General features: G+C 45.2%; 1 protein-coding gene and 1 long non-coding RNA gene across 8 annotated transcripts in view; one reads left to right on the forward strand and one right to left on the reverse strand.

Moving 5' to 3' along the window:
- FGF18 (fibroblast growth factor 18) overlaps positions 1-24,507 on the forward strand; it is a 137,738-nt gene that overhangs the window by 57,327 nt on the left and 55,904 nt on the right. For 4 of the 7 annotated variants that reach the window (XM_083730821.1, XM_083730825.1, XM_083730823.1 and 1 more), the window contains one exon: positions 13,954-14,134. In XM_083730821.1, coding sequence (XP_083586947.1) covers positions 13,954-14,134 — 181 coding nt within the window. Of the gene's footprint in view, positions 1-13,147; positions 13,438-13,953; positions 14,135-24,507 lie in introns of those variants that run through there. The other 3 variants (XM_083730826.1, XM_083730822.1, XM_083730824.1) reach the window with 3 other exon arrangements.
- Positions 1,531-13,011, reverse strand: LOC310840824. The gene is made up of 3 exons (XR_014562177.1): positions 12,774-13,011; positions 11,826-11,897; positions 1,531-1,579 (listed from the first exon to the last, which is right to left on the reverse strand). It is a non-coding gene; the product is annotated as an uncharacterized lncRNA (long non-coding RNA).

The following is a 24,507-nucleotide window of genomic DNA, read 5'->3' on the forward strand; positions in this document are numbered from 1 at the left end:
TGATAATGATAATGATAATGATAATGATAATGATGATGATAATAATAATAATAATAATAATAATAATAATAATAATGTATACACTGCCCATCTGGCTGGGTTTTCTCAGCCACTCTGGGCGGCTCCCAACCGAATATTAAAAACACAATACAGCATTCAAATTAAAAACTTCCCTAAACAGGGCTGCCTTCAGATGTCTTCTAAAAGTCAGACACTTGTTTATTTCCCTGGCATCTGGTGGGAGGGCGTTCCACAGGGCGGGCACCACCACCGAGAAGACTTTCTGCTTGGTTTCCTGTAACTTGGCTTTTCGCAGTGAGGGAACCGCCAGAAGGCCCTCAGAGCTGGACCTCAGTGTCTGGGCTGAACAATGGGAGTGGAGATGCTCCTTCAGGTATACTGGACCAAATCCGTTTGGGCTTTAAAGGTCAGCACCAACATTTGGAATTGTTTTCGGAAACATACTGGGAACCAATGTAAGTCTTTCAAGACCGGTGTTTCTGGACTTTCACTCCATAACCTTGATTGGTGTCTGCAGCATAAAAATACTTACTTATTGGGAAAATGTCACAAGGTTTCTGTCAAGACAGTTCTCCAGCTGGCATCTGCAACCAGAGGTAGAAAGATATACTGTATTTTTCGCTCCATAAAACGCACCTGACCATAAGACACATCTAGTTTTTAGAGGGGGAGAACAAGAAAAAAAATATTCTGGGCGAAACAGTGGATGTATGATTTTTGTGGTTCATGCTGTGGCCACAGACATGTGATCTGATGGTGAATTTGGGGAGACCCAATGCAAAAATCCTGAGGATCCACGTGGATCCGTGCTTTGTAACCATGTTTTTGCACCATTGCAGCCCCACACAACAGTGGGTGGGTGATTTTTTTGGTGCAGGCTGTAGCCGTGGACATGCTATGTGATCTGATGGCAAATTTGGGGTGACCCAATGTAAAACCCCTGAGGATCCATGGGCTTTTACCTCCCCCCTCCCAGGCAGCCTCCACTAGCGTCCCTTATCTCTCTTCCGATCCAACTGATCAGCTGTTTCCTTTCAACACTCCCTTCCTTCTTTTTGCCTTAGTGTCTTTTCCTTAGCTGGAGCAGTTTTTTGCTCCTCCTCCTCCTAATTTCTCTCCTTATTGCTTTAGTCTTCCTGTTTCCCCCCTTTGCAAGTTTGCTGTCTTTACCTCCCCACTCCCAGGCAGCCTCCTTTATCTCTAGCATCCCTTATCTCTCTCCCCAATCAGCAAATGATCAGCGGCTTTGTTTTAACACTCACTTCCCTCTTAAAAAAAAAAAAGCATGATCTGCTTTTTGCCCCTGGGCAATTTGGCTCCAGTGAGGATGCATTCACTCCATAAGATGCACAGACATTTCCCCTTACTTTTTAGGAAGAAAAAAGTATGTCTTATGGAGTGAAAAATACGGTACATCATTCTTACCATGTAAACAGGTGGCGACAGTGCCATGGCCATATATTCAAAAGCGCATTCCTAGCCAAGCGAAAGCATTTGAGGGTGGAATGAAGGGGGAAACTTGGAGGTATTTGTACTCTGGGCCTGAGGTTCCCCAGACCTAAAAAGGAAAGAGCCAGAGTCAATAATTGTTGTCCTTCCAATTCTGTCAAGAATCTGATGGTCTCAAATTTCTGGATACAATTACTACATTTGAAACAAAAATGGTTTCCAGAATCAATTGTTTGGAATCCAAAGATCCTCTACATGAAGTGAAAGGCTTGCTAAACTCCGTCTCCTGTCGGAAACCCTGCAAGCCTCTGAAAAGCAGCTTGTGGGAATCCTTGACCTTCTGAAGGCTGTCATTCTCAGGGGCTGCAAACAGGGCTGCAGAGCAACACTCCCTTTTGCTCAGTTGACTGGTCCTTTGGACCTGTCCATAATATGGCCACCCCAGTTGCTCCAAACATTCAGCACAATTTGGCGAAACTACCTCAAAAGACAAATGTGGGTTGCAGGAAGCTGGGAGCGTTGAGTTTTACACAGCATTGCAATCTTCTCATGGTTGACTTGGCGTTCCACTGCTGAGTTAATTTCTTATCCTGGATCAAGGGAATATCTGTAGGGAGCCACTTAAAAGAGTAACCATGGATTTGATCCCTATTAAATTCCCATTGCCACTAAGGGTGCTTCCAGAATGTCCCTGTTTTTGGGTGGGATTTAATTTGGGTGGGACGTGGGTGGCGCTGTGGGTTAAACCACAGAGCCTAGGACTTGCTGATCAGAAGATCGGTGGTTTGAATCCTCGTGACGGGGTGACCTCCTGTTGCTCGGTCCCTGCTCCTTCCAACCTAGCAGTTCGAAAGCACCTCAAAGTGCAAGTAGATAAATAGGTACCGCTCCGGTGGGAAGGTAAATGGCGTTTCCATGCACTGCTCTGGTTCGCCAGAAGTGGCTTAGTCATGCTGGCCACATGAGATGAGCGCTGCAACCCCAGAGTTGGCCACGACTGGACCTAATGGTCAGGGGTCACTTTACCTTTACCTTTAATCACATACCAGCAAAATCGGATTGTACAATTATGGTTGATAGGGAGGTCTTGAACAACAAACTCACTTCCTCAAACAATCAGACTTTTTGCAGTAAGGAAAGTGATAGGAAAAGGCGTTGGAAAGTGTGGGATGATACTTGCTTTGTCATGTCATCCAGCATCCCTGCAAGCAAGTCAGAGTGAAGTCAATGCTCAGTAAAGAATTCATCTGGAAAGATTTCATCTATCAGTTGTTGGAAACTGCAGGAGGAGAGTGCTGTTGCAATCAGGTATAGTAATAATAATAATAATAATAATAATAATAATAATAATATTTATACCCTGCCCATCTGGCTGGGTTTCCCTAGCCACTGTGGGTGGCTTTCAACAGAATATTAAAATATAGTCTATTAAACATTAAAAGCTTCTCTAAACAGGGCTGCCTTCAGGTGTCTTCTAAAAGTGGGAGGGCATTCCACAGGCGGGTGCCACAACTGAGAAGGCCCCCTGTCTGGTTCCCTGTAACTTGGCTTCTCGCAGTGAGGGAACTGCCAGAAGGCCTTTCAGAGCTGGACCTCAGTGTCTGGGCTGAATGATGGGGGTGGAGACGCTCCTTCAGGTATACTGGACCGAGGTCATTTAGGGCTTTAAAGGTCAGCACCAACACTTTGAATTGTGCTCAGAAACGTACTGGGAGGTTCTGCTTTTGGGCATCCCAGAGGCATCTAGTTGGTAACTGTGAGAACAGAATTGGGGACTAGATGGGCCACTGGCAGCAGGACTCTTCTTCATGACATCATGGAATTGTAGAGTCAGAAGGGACCCTGAGGATCATCTAGTCCAACCCCCTGCAATGCATGAATATGCAGCTGTCCCATACGGTGTCAAACCTGCAACCTTAGCATTATCAACACCACACCCTAACCAACATGTTCTAGGTTTCATTGAAAACATTATGAAAAGTTACATCTTGACAAGATCAGTATAATTCATTTTAGTGGAAACTAAGCATGATTCAGGACGTGGGTGACGCTGTGGGTTAAACCACAGAGCCTAGGACCTGCTGATCAGCGGTTCAAATCCCTGCGACGGGGTGAGCTCCCGTTGCTCGGTCCCTGCTCCTGCCAACCTAGCAGTTCGAAAGCACATCAAAGTGCAAGTAGATAAATAGGTACTGCTCTGGCGGGAAGGTAAACAGCGTTTCTGTGTGCTGCTCTGGTTCGCCAGAAGCGGCTTAGTCATGCTGGCCACATGACCCGGAAGCTGTATGCCAGCTCCCTCGGCCAATAAAGCGAGATGAGCACTGCAACCCCAGAGTTGGCCACGACTGGACCTAATGGTCAGGGGTCCCTTTACCTTTACCTTTAAGCATGATTCAGTCCAGTGTATCTTAGCGGGCCCATGGTTTTAGAGAAAGCATTTTTTTTATAAAAACGTTTGTAAAATAAAAAGAAGAGAGAGAAAACTGAAGACAATATGCTGTCACTGACATCTAGGGACATGAGAGCTTTCCTTCTAATATCCAGAAAATTATTATTAATGGCTGGGGAACAGAAGATTTAATAAATTCCTAGTGTTACTTAAGTTTTTGGCATTTCAAAATATGCTCTTGGTCCAATGTGATAAAGTTCAGCGAGTGCTGGAATGACATCACTCTTTTGAGCGTTGTTCAGTTCTTACTGAGGTCTATCACCTTCTCTGTACTCCAGAGTGCCCTCTCTGCTTCTGTCCCATCTCATATTTCCGAATTCTGGCAGCTGGAGGGAAGTTTGACCCAATCGTCAACCTTTCCTTCCTGTTCAATTTCAGCTTCATCCCCTAAGTGCTTTTTACTTAGGCTGCATTAACAAAGACTTTTCAAGGGAACATCATTGAATTTCACTTATCCAAAAGCACTCCAATCAATTATGTAGCAGGAGAGACTCAAATTAGATTCCAAATTGGCTCCGAATAGATTCAGAAAGCCATCAACAGCGATGAGAGATCTCGAAGTGGAATGACACTGCGTATCAGAGTCCTAAACCGTCTTTGAGGGGACGGCATTTTACCATAGAAGACTCATTAGGGACTCTGGAAAACGGAGCCTGCTTATAGTATGCCATGCAAACAGTAACACTCTTTCCAATATCCCCAGTGTCCTTGTCAGGAGAGTCCCCAGAAGGCTGGATGCTCATTCAATGCACATTAGACCCCTGTCATCAACATTCACTGGGGAAATTTTACAGTCCACAATGATGAAAATATGGAACATTTCAATCCGCTTTTTATGGAGTCTGACCACTGGACTAACTAGCTGAGTAATAATAATAATAATAATAATATATTTATTGTCAATGTACAACCTGTGTACAATGAAATTAACTGAGCCTTCCTCCCCCACCCACAAACACTCAGTCTCATTGCACTCTGTGTGCTTGTCGCACAACACACCAACCCCGCAAGTCAGTTGCACTATATTATTTTCCGTTCAGCAGCCTAACAGCTCACGGATAGAAACTGGTTTTTAGCCTCTTGGTATGACTGATTATAATAATATTATATTATATTATATATATATATATATATATATATATATATATATATATATATATATATAAAAATATATAATTTTCCTGTATTTTTGGTTTCTATGGAAGCCACCCAGAGTGGCTGGGGAAACCCAGCCAGATGGTCGGGGTACAAATAATAAATTATTATTATTATTATTATTATTATTGGGAAGCAGGTGGTGCTGTGGGTTAAACCACAGAGCCTAGGACTTGCCGATTAGAAGGTCGGTGGTTTGGATCCCCGCGACGGGGTGAGCTCCTGTTGTTCGGTCCCTGCTCCTGCCAACCTAGCCATTTGAAAGCACACCAGTGCAAGTAGATAAATAGGTACCACTGCGGCGGGAAGGTAAATGCTGTTTCTGTGCACTCTGGCACTTCTCACGGTCCTCCATGCACCAGTAGTGGTTTAGTCATGCTGACCATGTGACCCGGAAAGCTGTCTGTGGACAAACACTGGCTCCCTCGGCCTGAAAGCGAGATGAGCGCCGCAACTCCATAGTCGCCTTTGACTGGACTTAACAGTCCAGGGGTCCTTTCCCTTTGCCTTTTTACCTTGCTGAAGGTAGAATTGTAGAATACTAGAGTTGGAAGGGACCCTGAGGATCATCTAGTCTAACTCCCTGCAAGGCAGGAAGATGCAGCTGACTCATACGGGGATTGAACCTGCAACCTTGGTGTTATCAGCACCACACTCTACCCAACTGAGCTATCCTCAACATAACTGTTGACCTTAAGACAGAGGAACATGTCTTTTAAAGTTCCAGCAGAAAAGGACCATGCCCTTCTAAAGCCTGAAGATAAGTGCATCTTCCGCAAGATGTCTAAGATGAGATTTTTTTACTATAAAATCATGCTCAAAATCAGGGGTCGTCTTATACACGGATAGTGCAGAGGGGGGACGGGCGATTGGTTGGGGGACGGGCAGGAGCTTGCCAGCGGCGATTGGGTGGGTGAGTGGTGACTGTGGCAAGGGCTGCTTTGGATTGGCTGCCACTGCGACAATTGTTCTTGCAGTTGCCGGCTGCTAGTTGCGAGAGGGTACAAGCTTGGGGCAGTTTCAGTGTTGCATGCGATTGGCAGCGTTTGTAAGTCGGGTGAGTGATGTTATGCATCCCCCCCCCAAAGTTGAACAACTCTGGGCCATCTTCCCCCATTTTCTTAAACTGGACTCCCCCCAAATAGCGGTTGTCTTATACATGGGGGGGGGGATATACACGAAAAAATACGGTATGCATAGATTCCAGTATCAGAAATGCAGCCATTAGGAAACTGGATACAAGTGTGATTTCCATTGTCAGCGGAGAGGCCTTGTAGCTTCAGAAGCAGAGGCTGGAGGACCATCTATCATGGATGATCTAGCTGAGATTGCCTGCATTGCAAGGGTTTGTTCTAGATGACTCTTGGTGTCCCTTCCAGACAGTGTGGTGTAGTGGTTAAGAGTGGTAGACTTGTAATCTGGTGAACCGGGTTCGCATCTCCGCTCCTCCACATGAAGCTGCTGGGTGACCATGGGTAGTCACACTTCTCCGAAGTCTCTCAGCCTCACCCACCTCACAGAGTGTTTGTTGTGGAGGAGGAAGGGAAAGGAGATTGTTAGTCGCTTTGAGACTCCTTAAGGGGAGTGAAATGTGGGATTGTTGTTTTTTAGTCATTTAGTCGTGTGTAGAGTCGTCTCATGTGTTGTTGGAAAAGAGTGTTTGTGATGACCAGCTTGTTCTCTCGACAGAACTCTATTAGCCTTTGCTCTGCTTCGTTTTAAACTCCAAGGCCAAACTTTCCAGTTGTTCCTTTTATCTCTTGACTCCCTACTTTAGCATTCCAATCACCTATAATGAGAAGAACATCCTTCTTTGGTGTCACTTCTAGAAGGTGTTGCAAGTCTTTATAGAATTAGTCAATTTCATTTTCTTCAGCACTGGTAGTTGGTGCATAAACTTGGATTACTGTGATGTTAAAAGGTCTGCCTTGGATTCGTATCGAGATCATTCTATCATTTTTGAGTCTGCATCCCAGTACAGCTTTTGCCACTCTTTTGTTGACTATGAGGGCCACTCCATTTCTTTTACAGGATGCTTGCCTGCAGTAGTAGATATGGTCATCCGAACTGAATTCGCCCGTCCCCGTCCATTTTAGTTCACTGATGCCCAGGATGTCAATATTTATTCTTGCCATCTCATTTTTGACCACATCCAGCTTACCAAGGTTCATGGTTTTACATTCCAGGTTCCTATGCAATATGTTTCTTTACAGCATTGGACTTTCCTTTCGCTTACAGGCATATCCGCAACTGAGCGACCTTTCAGCCTTGGCCCAGCCACTTCATCAGCTCTGAATCTACTTGTACTTGTCCTCCGCTCTTCCTCAGTAGCATGTTGGATGCCTTCCGACCTGAGGGGCTCATCTTCCAGTGTCATAACTTTTATATGCCTGTTGTCTTTGTCCATGGAGCAGGGATACTGGAGTGGCTTGCCGGTTCCTACTCCAGGTGGATCACGTTTGGTCAAAACTCTCCACTATGACCTGTCCATCTTGGGTGGCCCTGCACAGCATAGCTCATAGCTTCTCTGAGTTATTCAGGCCCCTTCATCACGACAAGACAGTGATCCATGAAGGAGGGGTATCAAGTCCAAACTCCTCCTCCTCCTCCTCCTCTTCTTCTTTTTCTTCTTCTTCCAACTCTACAATTCTATAATTCAAAAGTGTTGCTGATTATGTTAATTGCAGAAGTTCTATTAGTTAGTTGCCGCTGGTTCTATTATAGTTAAGAAATAAATTCTTACAGGCTGTGGTGTCAAAACGGGGCTGGGTATATTGGCATTCATCGATAGCTTGGGTAATCAGTTACACACAGTTTGTATCCTTTTATAAGCCCTTTTTGGGGGGAGAGGGGGTACTGCTGTAATTCTGAAGGGGGCATGTATTTCCTGGTCATCCTCCATGCAGTAGCCTCAACCTAACGGCTTGGGTCTTGCAGTCAAGGCTGGGAGAGGAAATGGCAGCAAATAATGGGGTGTTACATTTCAACACACGCCTAAAAAAACACCACTCTGGGGGTGGCCTTGCAAATTTTCTAATTGGCAAAGTGGAAGTTTGCCAAAACCATAGAAACAAAATAGTGATTAGCCTTCTTTCCAGACCTGGAAAAGCGACATCTTAGATATTTCTTGTTGATCTTGCCGAGATAATTTTATATGTTTGGAAGGTCATGAAGGAAATAATTACTGTGAGGTTGGTTCACTGGCTGAAAGGTTCTTTTAAAAAGGTATTTTCAATCTATCAAAGAGACTTGCATTTGTTTACTTTTTGAAATCAATAAGGGCCCTAAATGGAGGAATATTTAATTTTTGCAAATGAATGTCCTTTCAAAGCACAGGGACTTCAGAAATGCTGTGTATACTATGCTCCTGTTTACAATTGTTTTGCTAAAGTAAGATAATCCACATGTCCTGCAGGGGACCTAATTAATCTTATATTTTTATTATTGATTTTTAAGCCATTCATTTTCTCCCTTTCATTCAAGACTCAAGGAGAATAGCAAAAATGAAATAACAATAATCACAAATTTTGATGTAACTTGGGTTATGTAAATAAAATATAGGCAAAGAAAGAGCTGGGAAAGAGAAAAAGCATTAGTTGCTTGGTAACTCCTTCTATGGGACACGGGTGGCACTGTGGGTTAAACCACAGAGCCTAGGACTTGCCGATCAGAAGGTTGGCGGTTCGAATCCCCGCGACGGAGTGAGCTCCCATTTTTCAGTCCCTGCTCCTGCTAACCAAGCAGTTCGAAAGCACGTCAGAGTGCAAGTAGATAAATAGGTACCGCTCCAGCGGGAAGGTAAATGGCGTTTCCGTGTGCTGCTCTGGGTCGCCAGAAGCGGCTTAGTCATGCTGGCCACATGACCCGGAAGCTGTACGCCAGCTCCCTTGGCCAATAAAGCGAGATGAGCACCGCAACCCCAGAGTCGGTCCCGACTGGACCTAATGGTCAGGGGTCCCTTTACCTTTACCTTTAACTCCTTCTACAAAAAGGAAGACGATTATATAGAAAGCAAGAAGACAGAGATTTGCTATAGGGGGAAGGTCTGTTTGCCAGTTGTTTTGTTTTCCTATTTGAGGGCTCTTCTCCTGTACAGTGGTACCTTGGGTTAAGTACTTAATTTGATCCGGAGGTCCATACTTAACCTGAAACTGTTCTTAACCTGAAGCACCACTTTAGCTAATGGGGCCTCCTGCTGCTGCCGCACTGCTGGAGCACGATTTCTGTTCTCAACCTGAAGCAAAGTTCTTATCCTGAAACACTATTTCTGGGCTAGCAAAGTCTGTAACCTGAAGCGTATGTAACCTGAGGTACCACTGTAGTAGTACACATATTCATATTCTCACCTATGGCCACATATAGATGACTCAATCCAACCAAGGCATATGCAAGCACAAGAGGAAACATATATGTACACAGCAGGGGTTTCTTCTTCTTCTTCTTCTTCTTCTTCTTCTTCTTCTTCTTCTTCTTCTTCTTCTTCTTCTTCTTCTTCTTCCAACAGCTGCTTCCTCAGCACGTAGTTGACATTTCAAAGAAAACTGTAGTTCAATATTTTCAACTTTTATTTTCTTTGTTGCTTCTCCCCGGAGAATAGAATAGGGATCACTGGTCATTCGTAGACCCCCATTTAAGAACTACCGCCCTGGAGCCACAGAAGTCAGTAGTGTTTTGAAACTGCTGAGACCAGATTGGAAGCTGCTTTTGGCATCCTTCATTGGCGCCCAGTACGTTTCCGAGCACAATTCAAACTGTTGGTGCTGACCTTCAAAGCCCTAAACAGCCTCAGTCCAGTATACCTGAAGGAGCGTCTCCACCTCCATTGTTCTGCCCGGACACTGAGGTCCAGCTCCGAGGGCCTTCTGGTGGTTCCCTCACTGCGACAAGTGAGGTTACAGGGAACCAGGCAGAGGGCCTTCTTCTTCTTCTTTTTTTAAAAAATAATTTTCATTAACAAACCAATCAAATCACATTAATTCCAAATTACAAAACCGAATTTTTAATTTTTGTTGGGGGTACCCATGCTTTGAGCTCAGAAAGGGTCCAATCATCTCTTATTTCTGCTGCTTTGATGTTCACAGGTCTGTCCATTCATCTCTTTGTTGTTTTCCTTTACAAATCATCTTTCAATTTTCTTGTTATCGTATTTTCTTTCTTTCGTTATAACCTCTGAAAGTCTCCACAAGCAAGTTGAAACGAACGTTGTTATAGTCCTGTGTGGATTTTCACATTAATCCAAAAGTCGTATTCAGACAGCAGACGCCATTTCAACATTAGGCAGAGGGCCTTCTTGGTAGTGGTGCCCGCCCTGTGGAACACCCTCCCATCAGATGTCAAGGAGATAAACAACTATCCGACTTTTAGAAGACACCTGAAAGCAACCCTGTTTAGGGAAGTTTTTAATGTTTGATGTTTTTAATATTCTGCTGGGAGCCGCCCAACACTGCAAGGTGATATTTCCACCAACAGTTTAATTTGCCACTAAATTTTGTGTAAAGTGAAACTTAACGATGAATATGCTTCGGCCAAACAAATGAAGGATTTCTCAGGGAAATTAAGAGAAATGAGTTAGGAAATGTCTGTTAAAGGGCAGTGCATAAATTCATTAAACAAAAAACATTTTAAAGAAAGAATATGAGTGACATCTCTCAGGGACCTTTTCTGCATTTCTTGGTTAGCACCAAATTGGGCCTTGATGACATTTGACATGAATATAAAATGAATGCCCTGCTCAGCTGAAATTTGCGGGAATGTTGAGGAAAGCTTAAAAATAAAATCATCAAAGGGTATACTGCACGCCTCTAGGGAGCTGCTAAATTTCACCAGAAGAGAAACTCGAGGTAAATTTCAAGTATCCCTTTTTAAGTGAAACAACTACAAGACTTTCAGAGGGCATAATTTTAAATTGTTGAGATGCCTTGTGAGGTGGGAAGGGTAGCATTCACACACCATTAACAGTATTCTTTTTTCATGTGAGATAGATGGTTTGGTGTTTTGCGTGTGTACACACACACCCTATATTGTCAATCTGAGTCATTGTACTAGCCTGTTTTCCAGCAACTTGCACCTGACCTACCCTCAAAGACTGTGCTGGAGTTGTTGTCGTTTAAATGTGCTTGAGACTTCTGAAATAAATTGAGAACCATCCACTAAAAGCCACCGTGCCTCAACCGCACATTTTCTCATGTGCATAACAATGGGCTGCGTTAAATGCATTTCAGAGCATCTATTGCTCTGAACTCTGCGACTGGGTTGAGTGGCTATGGATTGAACTTCAAGGAGGGGAAACAGCTCTACTGAAGTATGAAGGAAATATCCAGTGTTTAAAATGCATGTTTCTGCTGTGGCATTTGGTGCAGTGCCACCAGTTCTTTAATAAGTTATGGTATCTGAACATTCAGGCAACCATTTAGATTGTGCGACTTTGTGTTTAAGGGGACTTGGTGGCTGTATATTCCTACAGAAGAAATTTATATATTCAGGAGCCAAACTACAAATACCAACAGACTGTTACTTTGTTGTTAGAGGGTGTGAGGAAGGCGGGAAGCTGTGGGGGTTGTGTGTGTGTGTGTGTGTGTGTGTGTAGAAGAACTACAAAAGGGAAAGAGTCAAGATGCCACTCTTTCAATGTTGATGCTTTGCTCTAGAGTCGAGATTAAAGCCCCTGTGGTTTCATTTCATTTCATTTTTAAATGGAGGGGGTAGAGCTAGAAACAAGGGAGAATTTTATTCTGTTTTAATGCCACTTTACCTGATTTGGACATCAATAGGAACACAGCTATCTTTCCAAAATTCGCAATTCTTCAAATTTTGTGATGCAGTTCTCCAATAAAAAAGCATCCAAAAAGCATATATTAGGGACTGGCGTGCAGAAAAAAAATACACATATCAGTGGAAATAATCTGCAGAATTCCTTGCAAAAATGCATACGAATTTCCATATAGACTTATAGAAATGAAGTTTGCAAGTTGGTGCAGAAATCTAGAAACCGAAATTGACAATCAAGCTACACCTGCCTGTTACATGTAAAAGGGATGTGTGCAAGAGGTAGCATTTTTATTTTTTATTTTTTATTCTCTGAGCAAATTGCTGAAATCCTTACCAAGCTGTCTGATTGATGATTCTCATCTCCAGTGCTTGCATTCATGAGGCAGAGTTGCTCCCACCAGCAGCCAGCAGGAGTTAGAGGGCAGCTATCTCCTAAAAATGCCTATTGGGCCGTGATGCCAGGGGAGGAAATATAGGGGGATAATAGGTTCCCTTACTGGAGGTGTAAACTGCTAATTGGTTAGTGTCCTTGAAATAATGCTCTATGACTCTGTTAAACCAACACAATGAAGGGATAGGTTGGGTGATTTTACTTTGCTATAGTATAGAACTATGCTTGTATTGCCTTTGAATCCTTTGTGGCGACTTCTGTCTTGGGGTTGCTACCTTTTTGGTAAAGGTAAAAGGTAAACGGCATTTCCGTGCGCTCTGGTTTCTGTCACGGTGTTCCATTGCACCAGAAGCGGTTTAGTCCCACTGGCCACATGACACAGAAAACTGTCTGTGGACAAACACCGGCTCCCTCGGCCTGAAAGTGAGATGAGCGCCGCAACCCCATAGTTGCCTTTGACTGGACTTGACCGTCCAGGGGTCCTTTACCTTTTACCTTTAACTACCTTTTGTGTACAAATAAATGTGGTTGATTCATTACCTTGTTATTATAGACCTCTGGTAAGGGAACCTAATATGCAGGAACAGGAGAGTAAAAGTAAGTTAAGAAACCCCAGTCTGGTCCAAGGTGCAAAGGACATAATTCTCATGAACAGGGTGAGCAATGTGTTGGCGTGCCGGGCAGTGTCTCCTTGTTATTCAGGTGGACAGCAGTTGTGGACTGTTACATTGGCCAGTTCCTCTCTCTTTCAGCATCAGCATGTCATCACAATGGCCTGTGTCTCTCCTTCTGGTTGGACACATCCATGTGAGAACACAGTGGCCAGTCTGTGAAATAGGCAGCATCAACATGAGATCACAGTGGCCAGTTTTTCTCTCTCAGGTGGCTAGCATGGGCCACAGTGGGCAGCCCCTGCCTCTTCCTGTGGGGAGAGGCATTCATTCATCTTCATTCCTCTTCCACTCAGGCAGGCAGTAGCATGTGGGCAGAATATTTATTTCTCTTGCGGAAGCTGCCAAAAGCAGGTACATGTCAGCACAATCTCTTTCTCAGTGAGGTGGGCTTAGTTGGGAGCAGATGTTGGGCCCTGTATGTTCTTCTCTTAGTGAGGTGGTCAGCAGAAGTATGAGTGACATGGTCATCTCACCAAAATGGGCAGCAGCATGCGGACAGAGAAGCAGCAGGCAAGGCAAAGAGCTGGCAAGTAGACAATCCATCTATGACAGGGCCACTCTGCTTACAGGAAGTGGATGCGGGTGGCGCTGTGGTCTAAACCACCGAGCCTCTTGTGCTTGCTGATCATGAGGTCAGCAGTTCAAGTCTGCGTGAATGGGGAGCTCCCATTGCTCTGTCCCAGCTCCTGCCAACCTAGTAGTTCAAAAGCACACCAGTGCAAGTAGATAAATAGGTACTGCTGTGGCGGGAAGGTAAACGGCGCTTCTGTGTGGTCTTGCGTCCATCACGGTGTTCCATTAGTCCAGAAGCGGTTTAATCCTGCTGGCCACATGACCCGGAAAGCTGTCTGTGGACAAACACCAGCTCCCTTGGCCTGAAAGCGAGATGAGTGCCACAACCCCATAGTCGCCTTTGACTGGACTTAACCATCCAGGGGTCCTTTACATTTTTTACCTTTTTAAGTGTTGTTTGCATTTGTGAATCAACAACATTGCCTTAGTTTACTGTCTGCTTTCCCCCTTCTTTAAAATAAAAATAAAAATAGATGTTTGTCGCCGAAGAAAATGTGGATTTTCGGATACACGTGGAAAATCAAACACGAGCGCGAGACGATGTGAGCAGGAAGCAGCTCAGACTCTATCAGCTGTACAGCAGAACGAGTGGGAAACATATTCAAGTTCTAGGTAGACGGATCAGTGCCAAAGGAGAAGATGGAGACAAATATGGTAAGAGGATTTCCGTTTATTTGCTATGCCAGCTTCCAGTGGGTGAATCTGTGTGGGAGGCAGGGGTAGGTATTTTCATTGCCTTCAGTGTCATCTGCACAATGAGGAATATGTTAGGCCTAGCCTATATATATCCCAATATATTCCTCATTGTGCAGATGACACTGAAGGCTATACACACACACACACACACACACACACACACACACACACATAATAGAATGATAGAGTTGGAAGAGACCACAAGGGCCATCGACTCCAACCCCCTGCCAAGCAGGAAACACCATCAGAGCACTCCTGACATATGGTTGTCCAGCCTCTGCTTAAAGACCTCCAAAGAAGGAGACTCCACGACACTCCTTGGCAGCAAATTCCACTGTCGAACAGCTCTTACTGTCAGGAAGTGGAATCTTCTTTCTTGTAGTTTGGATCCATTGCTCTGTGTCCGCTTCTCTGGAGCAGCAGAAAACAACCTTTCTCCCTCCTCTATGTGACATCCTTTTATATATTTGAACATGGCTATCATATCACCCCTTAACCTCCTCTTCTCCAGGCTAAACATGCCCAGCTCCCTTAGCCGTTCCTCATAAGGCATCGTTTCCAGGCCTTTGACCATTTTGGTTGCCCTCCTCTGGAGACGTTCCAGTTTGTCAGTGTCCTTCTTGAACTGTGGTGCCCAGAACTGGACAAAGTACTCCAGGTGAGGTCTGACCAGAGCAGAATACAGTGGCACTATTACTTCCCTTGATCTAGATGCTATACTCCTATTGATGCAGCCCAGGAGTATAGCATCTAGATCAAGGGAAGTAATAGTGCCACTATATAATATTGAACCAATAACAGATGCCAGTTAGAACTGAGGCAAACTGGACGCCAATTGCTTAGGTGATCATCCTTGGTGACCATTTTGTTTGTGGGGAAATGTCAGACAAAAATCATATGGAGGGCAACCCAATATTATCCCCACAGAATCTTGGTGGTGGAAGGAGTTGGGCAGGTGGAGGGAAATCCTCAGTTAGGTTTCACTTCCGGTGCCTTGGGAGGAGACCGGCTTTTGACCCATTTTTTACACAGGGCAGAAGAATTCAAAGGTAATTACATAGGGGATGTTTCTCATCCCTTCCTGTTAGACAGAAGTTGTGTATTATGATGGATCCTGTGGGTGTGATAAGGTCTGCCAGTGGGAAATGGCACCATTGGTATGTTGTGAGGTATAGAGAGATTGTGTCTTCAGTGGGTCAGTGTATTTCGCTGTTAACCAGGAGATTGGTGGTTCAAGCCCACCCAGGGACCACTGTGGCCAGGATTCCTGCGTTGCAGAGGGTTGGACCAGATGACCCTCAGGAGCCCTTCCAACCCTACAATTCTATGATTCTACACTCAAATGGACAGGCATGCTCTATACCACCCATCTCCACCCTCTGGCCCTAGTTCAAAAGGCTAATCTTTATACCACATAGCCACAGTGAAAAGGCTTTTTCATGCCTCGAAGCTGACTGATTAGTCAACTGGACATGTGGGATTAACTTTTATGTCACCTGATCCCTCTGATCAGATTCTGTGCCTTTGTAGTACACCTTTCCTAATATGATTTTTGTGTTTGCTAAAATTAAATGCACATCCTTGGGGTGTATGTGTGTGCAAGTGATCGTGGGCATTTTTCTTCCTTTAAAATTGCATCCAGTCACATAGCCGCAAAAGATGTTTCATCCAAGGGTGGCCAATGAATTTAAATAAAAAGTACATTTACCCCCCCTTTTGGGGCAGGCAGCTTTGTGGGTGGGTCCCGGGCCTCCGTTGAAAACCAGCCTATGGCAGGCCGGATCCTATTCCTGCTGCCAAAGGGGTCAATGGCGGCAGGAGTTTGGTGGGCGTTTCCCTGGGCGCAGGACCAATTGACCAACTTGGCACCGTGCCCAGGGAAAGTTCAAATGACCGGCTTGCAGGGACGGGCAGGCGTGACATGCGCCATTGCTTGCCACAATGCCTATGGCCAAACCTCACACTTGTAACTGATAAAATTGTGGCCTTATTTGATCCCCAAAACCAATATGCCGTGTGTTGTCTAGTTATTTGCACCTTAGGGAACAGGGTGGTCATGGGGCCTCGATACACAAGAACAACAATGACACAATGCCTTAAATATTACAAATTGCAACTTGTTAAAATTTAACAAGAGAATTCTGTTAAAATAGCTATCTGTTTTGGCTTCTGAATGCTGGTTGAAGAAAGGACCTATTTTATTAACTTATTGAGAAATGCCCATGAATATTCAGGGGCAGGGGAACATCATCATCAGCAGACAGAAGGAAGCAATTGCAGAATCACATTCAGTTTTAGTAGGGCAGCTGAGGCTCCAATACTTTGGCCACCTCATGAGAAGGGAAGACTCTGGAAAAGACCCTGATGTTGGGAAAGATGGAGGGCACAAGGAGAAGGGGACGACAGAGGACGACATGGTTGGACAGTGTTCTCGAAGCTACCAGCATGAGTTTGACCAAACTGCGGGAGGCAGTGGAAGACAGGAGTGCCTGGCGTGTTCTGGTCCAGGGGGTCACGAAGAGTCGGACATGACTAAACAACAAAAATCAGTGTTTATAAGGCATAATTACACAATTATGTAACACACTGTTCGACTGCAAACATCTCTAGTATTCTGATCCTCTATCAGTGATTTTGATAAACGAGAAGCTTGACCCAAAGTAAACAAATCCCAGTTTCCCCCCTTAACCATTTTGATTCCCTAGCGAAGATATTTCCTTTGTCTACACTAACCTTGCCATGAGCAGAACGTGTAATCTAGGATCATGTAATGTTGCTGAAGAAATTGAGGATTTGCATGAACCATCACCTTCTGCTGTTTGGGTAGATAATTTTGGTGGCATTGTGGAATAAGAAAGCCCTACAGTCCAAACCTAAGTGTGTTTATTCAGAAGTAAGTCCCATTGAGCTGAATGGGGCTTACTCCCTAGTAAGTATGTTCTGCATTGCAGCCTTAACTGCTTTCCACATGGTAAGGATAGAGCAAACCTGATGGGTCTCTCTGGGAACAGTGTTCCAGGGGGATATCTCGACTGCACTTCTTCTCTGTCAATCTTCAGGCAAGGTCCATCTCTGACGGTCTTCTGGTAGTTTCCTCACTGCGATAAGTGAAGTTGCAGGGAACCAGGCAGAAGGCCTTCTCGGCAGTGGTGCCTTCCCTGTGGAACACCCTCCCACCCGATGTCGAGGAGATAAAGAACTACACGGCTTTTAGAAGGCATCTGAAGGCAGCCCTGTATCGGGAAGTTTTTAATGTTTGGCGTTTTATTATGTTTTTATATTCTGCTGGAAGCCGCCCAGAGTGCGTTGACCATTGCAGCAACATGGCAACCGCTGGTGCCATGCTCTCTGTGGGTATGCTCATAGCATCAGTCCATACCTAGCACAACCAGACAGAGAGGAAAGCAACCTTGCTTATTTCTTGTTGGGCTTCAGAGCAGGGCAGAAGCAGCCAGTGGAAGACTATAGCTTGACAGAACTGGAGAACCGACGTTTCATGTATACGTATGATGGCTTTCTTCAGACAAAAGATCTTTCTGAGATGGTTCCTATGGCCTTTATTAGCTTTTATATTGCTGCTGGAGTTAAGGTGACACCCTTTTCTCCCCCTCTTCTGCTTGTGTCAAGAGAGTTTCTTGGGATTTAGTCTGTCTCATCAACATTCCAATAGCCCTATTGAGCCTAGTAAAGGTAAAGGGTAAAGGGAGCCCTGACCATTAGGTCCAGTTGCGACCGACTGGGGTTGCGGTGCTCATCTCGTTTTATTGGCTGAGGGAGCCGGCGTACAGCTTCCAGGTCATGTGGTAGCAAGACCAAGCTGCTTCTGGAGAAACCAGAGCAGCGCATGGAAACGCCGTTTACCTTACTGCTGGAATGGTACCTATTTATCTACTTGCACTTTGACGTGCTTTCGAACTGATAGGTTGGCAGGAGCAGGGACTGAGCAACGGGAGCTCACCCCGTTGTGGGAATTCGAACTGCCAACCTTCTGATTGGCAAGTCCTAGGCGCTGTGGTTTAACCCACAGCGCCACCCGCATCCCAGAATTCTAGTGCCACAGAATTGAGCCTCAAAGGTGAGGAGTTTTGAAACATTAAGGGGGTGACTACTTTCATACTACTTCTAAGCGTTCAGTGTTTACAGACCCACTAAAGCGCATTTAAAGCCTTCTTGCATTAAATTCTCAAACAGAAAACACCGTCCAAAAATAGATGAAATTGAATTTGTGTAATGATCCTTTTGATGTATTGCTTCTGAAAGGAGCTGGGATCCATTTAATCAGATATTAATCAGGCTAAGTCTAAATGCTAGCTACTTTCGAGATATTTCACCGTGGCAGGATGCTTAATATTTCTGAAGTGCTTTTAGATCATTGAGAAACATGAGGGGGATTACGCCTGGACAGATTACTTAAAATGTGACTGTTCATTAATTAGATTTCCATCTTTTAATTCTCTAAGATGTCCCTACCCCCAGCATCCAGGATAAGAATGTGAAATGGTTTACTAATTCTTGGGGGGAGGACAGGAGGAGGAAAGGAGAAAAGATACACATTACATAGTATCTCACACTGATGGTACAGATAGGAGACCAGGCAGTATGTATTTTGAAACACTAGATTTTCATCGTAGAAAAGAGGGAAGACATTCTATACTCTTTGTTCCCTCTTTGTGTGTGGTTCTCTTGCAGGGGTGGTACTGCTTAGGGTAGGAAAGGCATTTATCTGCACTTCACAGCTCAGAGATTGTATTACCAAATATCAGACTTAAGTGTTTGGCTAAGAGGTTATTTTAAAGTTCCTCCACCCTGGGCAGTATTGTTTTGTGCATGGTTCAACTTCATACCTGAATGGTCTGCTGAGAGCCAAAACATTTGGGGGAAATGACAAATTATACAGAGGTTGCATAGCTATAATATTGCACAGGACATGCTGAAGTTGAATGAACTGGATTTTTGGATAATGGGGTTGGGTGGGTCAGAGCTCAGATGGTAAAACAGGTCATAGGTTGATTGTGGGCTTCTCTAGATAGAGACGTCCAAAAGGTTGACTACCAGTCAGTATAGACCATGGGTCAGCAAACTAAGGCCTATGGACTGGATCAGGCCCAATTGCCTTCTGGATCCAGCCCGCGGATGGTCTGGGAATTGTCGCGTGGATCGCCAGTGCTTGCGTCCTTTCCCTCTCCCTTCCTCTCCCTCTCACGGCGGTGGTGGCAGTGGCGCTGGCACCTCCTCCTCCTGTTCCCTCCCTCCTCATGGCTTCTCCCCGCCCTGCCTAGAGGAGGGAGGGGACTGGGCTTTGTTGGTGCCAGCAGCAACAGCGCTCGAGCAGTCGCCATTTTAAGCAGCCCCTCTCTGGAGCCCTTTCACGCGGCGCTCATTGTCCCTCTGCCACCGCCAGCCCCTGCTGCTTGCAAGACACAGGTAAGCAGCCACTGGGGCTTGTGGTGCTCTTGCATCATTTCATTCCCCCCCCCCAATATAGTCTGGCCCCCCAAAAGGTCTGAGGGACAGTGGACCGGCCCCCTGCTGAAAAAGTTTGCTGACCTCTGGTGTAGACCATCTGAAGCTAGCTGATCAGTGGTCTGCTTTAGGATAATGTGTTGTCTTAGGTTGCATTTCATCATTAGACCTTGTTCTTACAGTCTTGTGGTTGTTGGGTTCATATTATAAAGCAGCGATAGAATAGACACATCCATGCTTCAATTTAATGTGGATTTCACCTCCTCTGATGCCCTTTTGTCCATGCAATGTTCTCCTCCAATGGCTGCTATCTCTCACTTTCTCCTTTCTTAGTCTGAGATCCTCTATGCTTTGAAAATCTGGAGAGCCACATGGATGCATAGATCTGGTTCTGATCTGTGCCCTGGACAGGAGATGGAAATCTCCTGCATGTCATTTCTGAGCACAATTCAAAGTGTTGGTGCTGACCTTAAAGCCCTAAATGGCCTAGGTTCAGTATACCTGAAGGAGTGTCTCCACCCCCATTGTTCTGCCCGGACACTGAGGTCCAGCGCCGAGGGCATTCTGGCGGTTCCCTCCCTGCAAGAAGTGAGGTTACAGGGAACCAGGCAGAGGGCCTTCTCGGTAGTGGCACCTGCTCTGTGGAATGCTCTCCCACCAGATGTCAAAGAGAAAATCAACCACCAGACTTTTAGAAGACATCTGAAGGCAGCCCTGTTTAGGGAAGCTTTTAATATTTGATGTATTACGATATTTTAATATTTTGTTGAAGCCGCCCAGAGTTGCTGGGGAAACCCAGCCAGATGGGTGGGGCATAAATTATTATTATTATTATTATTATTATTATTATTATTATTATTATTATTATGCATTTTGTCATAAGTGTGATAAAAATAGATATGATGCTGCTGCTGATTTTGATGATGATTAACAATCCCACAATCAGAGCAATCAGCCCTGAGTGCTCACCGAAAGGACAGATCGTGAAGCTGAGGCTCCAATTCTTTGGCCACCTCATGAGAAGAGAAGACTCCCTGGAAAAGACCCTGATGTTGGGAAAGATGGAGGGCACAAGGAGAAGGGGACGACAGAAGACGAGATGGTTGGACAGTGTTCTCGAAGCTGCCAGCATGAGTTTGACCAAACTGCGGGAGGCAGTGGAAGACAGGTGTGCCTGGCCTGCTCTGGTCCATGGGGTCACAAAGAGTCAGACACGACTAAACCACGACAACAACAACAACAGCAATCCCACTTCCCCTATCTACAATCCATCACAAACTCAGGAGAAGGGGAGGAAGCATATATTTTCTTTTCTGCCATCAGAAAACAAGTGGAAATACGAACTACAGGAAGGTAATACAGAGCCGAAGCGAAGACATGGCTAGATAATCACAAGCCTCTTTTTGGGCACGTATCAATTAAAGAATGCTATTTGGAAATTGGTACTTCTTCCTAAGAACTGGGTGCGCACAAACAGCCTGACTGTTGTGGATCAGTCAATGCCCTCTATGAGCCGTAACTCTGATCTGTAATTTATTTGGCGTGGAACCAGTCCTATGGCTATTTTCTCTTTAAGCCAAATATTTCTGCTTGGGTTCGCCTCCCCTTCGCAGTCTGAGAATGGCAGGAAGACCAAATAACTTTAAAAAGCCCTCTGTCTCTCCCTCTCTCACCCGCCCCCCCCCGTTTTCTTCACAGCCATTTATTTTCACAAACTTAGCCTCAGGACAGAGATGACCTCAACATAATGATGATCACTCACTGTGGCAGCTGTGCGGTCATATGGGGGAACCCGCGATTGGGCCGAGGCAAGAAATCTTGCGTTTGGGCCAGATGCTTGCTTGCGTGTTTGTCTTCTGCCCAACGTTTGACTGTCTCCACCCATCTCATTCTCTCCCACCAGATCTGGGTGGTGTGGGTGGGTATGGCAGGCAAGTTTCTCTTTGAAAGCGGCTAAAAAGATGTCGGGAATGACGGTGCAGCGACGTGAATTAGAAGCATGGGCAAGGCTGGCTTTGTTGAACCACAAACGGCAAAGTGAGCCGGACCTCCCAGGATTCTCAGGGTTAGGGGAAGGGCTCAATTACCATCACCTTGGATTCTGTTCTGAAAGGTTCAGCAGCCATTTAAAATGTGCCGTAATCGTCTTATTTGAAACATCTGTGCTTTTAAGATTTCGTTCTTTATTTCGTCGGCCGTGTTTCTGCCTTTGTGAGGCAGATAGACTCCAGGGAGAAAAATGTATTTGTCTAGAACAGCCTTTCTCAACCTGTGGGTCCCCAGATGTTGTTGAACTACAACTCCCATCGCTCCTAGCTAGCAAGGCCAGAGCTCAGGGATGATGGGAGTTGAGGGATGATGGGAGTTGTAGTCCAACAACATCTGGGGACACACAGGTTGAGAACCGCTGGTTTAGAACATGGATAGACAAACTAAGGCCCGGGGGCCGGATCTGGCCCAATCACCTTCTAAATCCGGCCCGCGGACAGTCCGGGAATCAGTGTGGTTTTACATGAGTAGAATGTGTCCTTTTATTGAAAATGCACCTCTGGGTTATTTGTGGGGCCTGCCTGGTGTTTTTACATGAGTAGAACCTGTCCTTTATTTAAAATGCATCTCTGGGTTATTTGTGGGGCATAGGAATTTGTTCTTTTTTTTAAAAAAAAAAATATTCTGGCCCTCCACAAGGTCTGAGGGACAGTGGACCGGCCCCTTCCTGAAAAAGTTTGTTGACCCCTGGTCTAGAAGGGACCTTCTACTTTGAGCAACTTCTTTGGGCACATGAACTCCTGGATTACAATATTTGTGTACCTCCCCCACCCCCAATGTATATCATATACATAAGAAATTGCACACCCAGAGAACTGCTTCATGCCTAATGGGAGACAAACATTTCATTTTTTAAAAACAAACAAAACAGCCCCCACTACTGTTGGCTCCCTGCAAATGTCTTAAAAATGTGCTTGCATCCATTGCCTTCTAATTTTTTTTTTTTAGTAGCAATGGCACATAACAGAAAATTACCCACAGTTGCCCCCACTGTGACAGTTGAACATTGCTCTTTACCGACACTATGATTTTGCTGGCTCGCATCATATATGATGATCTGTGGCATTTCATTGTTCTGTGTCATATCTCTTAATATGGTGTTCCTTACTCTGGGGGGTCTTTGGGTCAAAAAATTATTATTATTAGTTATAGTGCCAGACTGAGTTATGAGGTCTTCAAATTGTCTGATTCATAGACAGAGTTTGGCAAAAAGGAATCTGGGTGGAGTTGACAGTCCCATGAAGACTGTTGTGGCAGGATGCCAGCTAGGGATACTTGAGGAAATGTGTTTTTTGTATGTGGGTTGTCCCCAGGTAAGTTCTACTCAGAGTAGACCCATTGATATTAAGGGACCTAAATTAGATGTGTCCATTGAGCTGGAATCAACTAATGGAGTTCCACCAATGTAATGGGGTGTGACATAGTTTGGTCATCTAAGGCTGCTGTCCTATACGCAGTCCAAAGTAAGCCCCCTTGTAGTTCATGGGGATTACTTCTGTGTAGACATGTATAGGCATGTGAGTGAAAAATGTGAGACACGCCCCCCCCTCCCCCAGGCTTAAAATAAATAAATAAATCACCGCTCACTTTCTCCTAACTTTAATTGCCTTCTGCACCTGCAGAATGCATGCAGCAGACGTTTTGTATGCTCCAACTGTCCCTGTCGACTGGGAGCAGTCTGCCTTTTCCAGTCCATGTCTCTGGCAAATCACCATTCCTCCTTTTGGGAATAGCTTGTTTGAACATGGTCCGTATGAGGTGCTAGAGTTGTCCAGCTCTCTTCCCCCACCAGGACTTCCAAGATTTCTGATCATGCAAGGCCTAGCCTGCCATTTCACATAGCCTGCTGCATATGATATATGTTGTTCAATGCAGAACAATTGTATTCCCCCTGTATATCTTTGGTGAGAAAAAACCATTACATTTGACGTTTCAAACCAGTGGAGATCAGGGCACTGGTGGAGTGGTGCCTTCAGCAATAGTAATCATTTGCATGGGGAGGTGGCTTTGGCAGTGATCCGTGGTGTAATACTAGGTAAAGGTAAAGGGACCCCTGACCATTAGGTCCAGTCGTGACCGACTCTGGGGTTGCGGCGCTCATCTCGCGTTATTGGCCGAGGGAGCCAGTGTACAGCTTCCGGGTCATGTGGCCAGCATGACTATGCCGCTTCTGGCGAACCAGAGCAGTTCACGGAAACACCGTTTACCTTCCTGCCAGAGTGGTACCTATTTATCTACTTGCACTTTGACGTGCTTTCGAACTGCTAAGTTGGCAGGAGCAGGGACCGAGCAATGGGAGCTCACCCCGTCAGGGGATTCAAACCGCCGACCTTCTGATCGGCAAGTCCTAGGCTCTGCGGTTTAACCCACAGCGCCACCTGTGTCCTGGTGTAATACTAGGAGTAGACAAATGTGTCCCTGTTACAACCTGTGAGAAATGCTGGAGGATGTGCAGGTAGATCAGGTGTCCTGACCTGTCTCCTGTCTTCCTCCTCCCACAAGCTCCCATTTGTCCCCCCTGAGCAGACGGATTTCTCTGGGAAATCCTAACCTCTTATTTTCATGTAACAAGCATGGCAGGGGGATGCCGAGTTTGAGGCATAATGCTAATTTTGCTCGTTAAACCTTTTAACGGAGGAAATTATGAATGGAAATGCCTTGAAGATAATTGGAGCCCTTCTGAGCAAGAGTTTTGAGTCTCTGACTGTGTGTACAGTTCCAGGCAGCAATTTAAGTGTTCCCTCTAGAATTGCAGCGTTAGAAATAGGATCCCATCTGCGAGCAATTTGAGAGGAAGTGAGACAATGGAGCCAATTGCA

This window comes from Podarcis gaigeae (assembly GCF_964106915.1).
Source record: "Podarcis gaigeae genome assembly, chromosome: 3".
NCBI lineage: Eukaryota > Metazoa > Chordata > Lepidosauria > Squamata > Lacertidae > Podarcis > Podarcis gaigeae.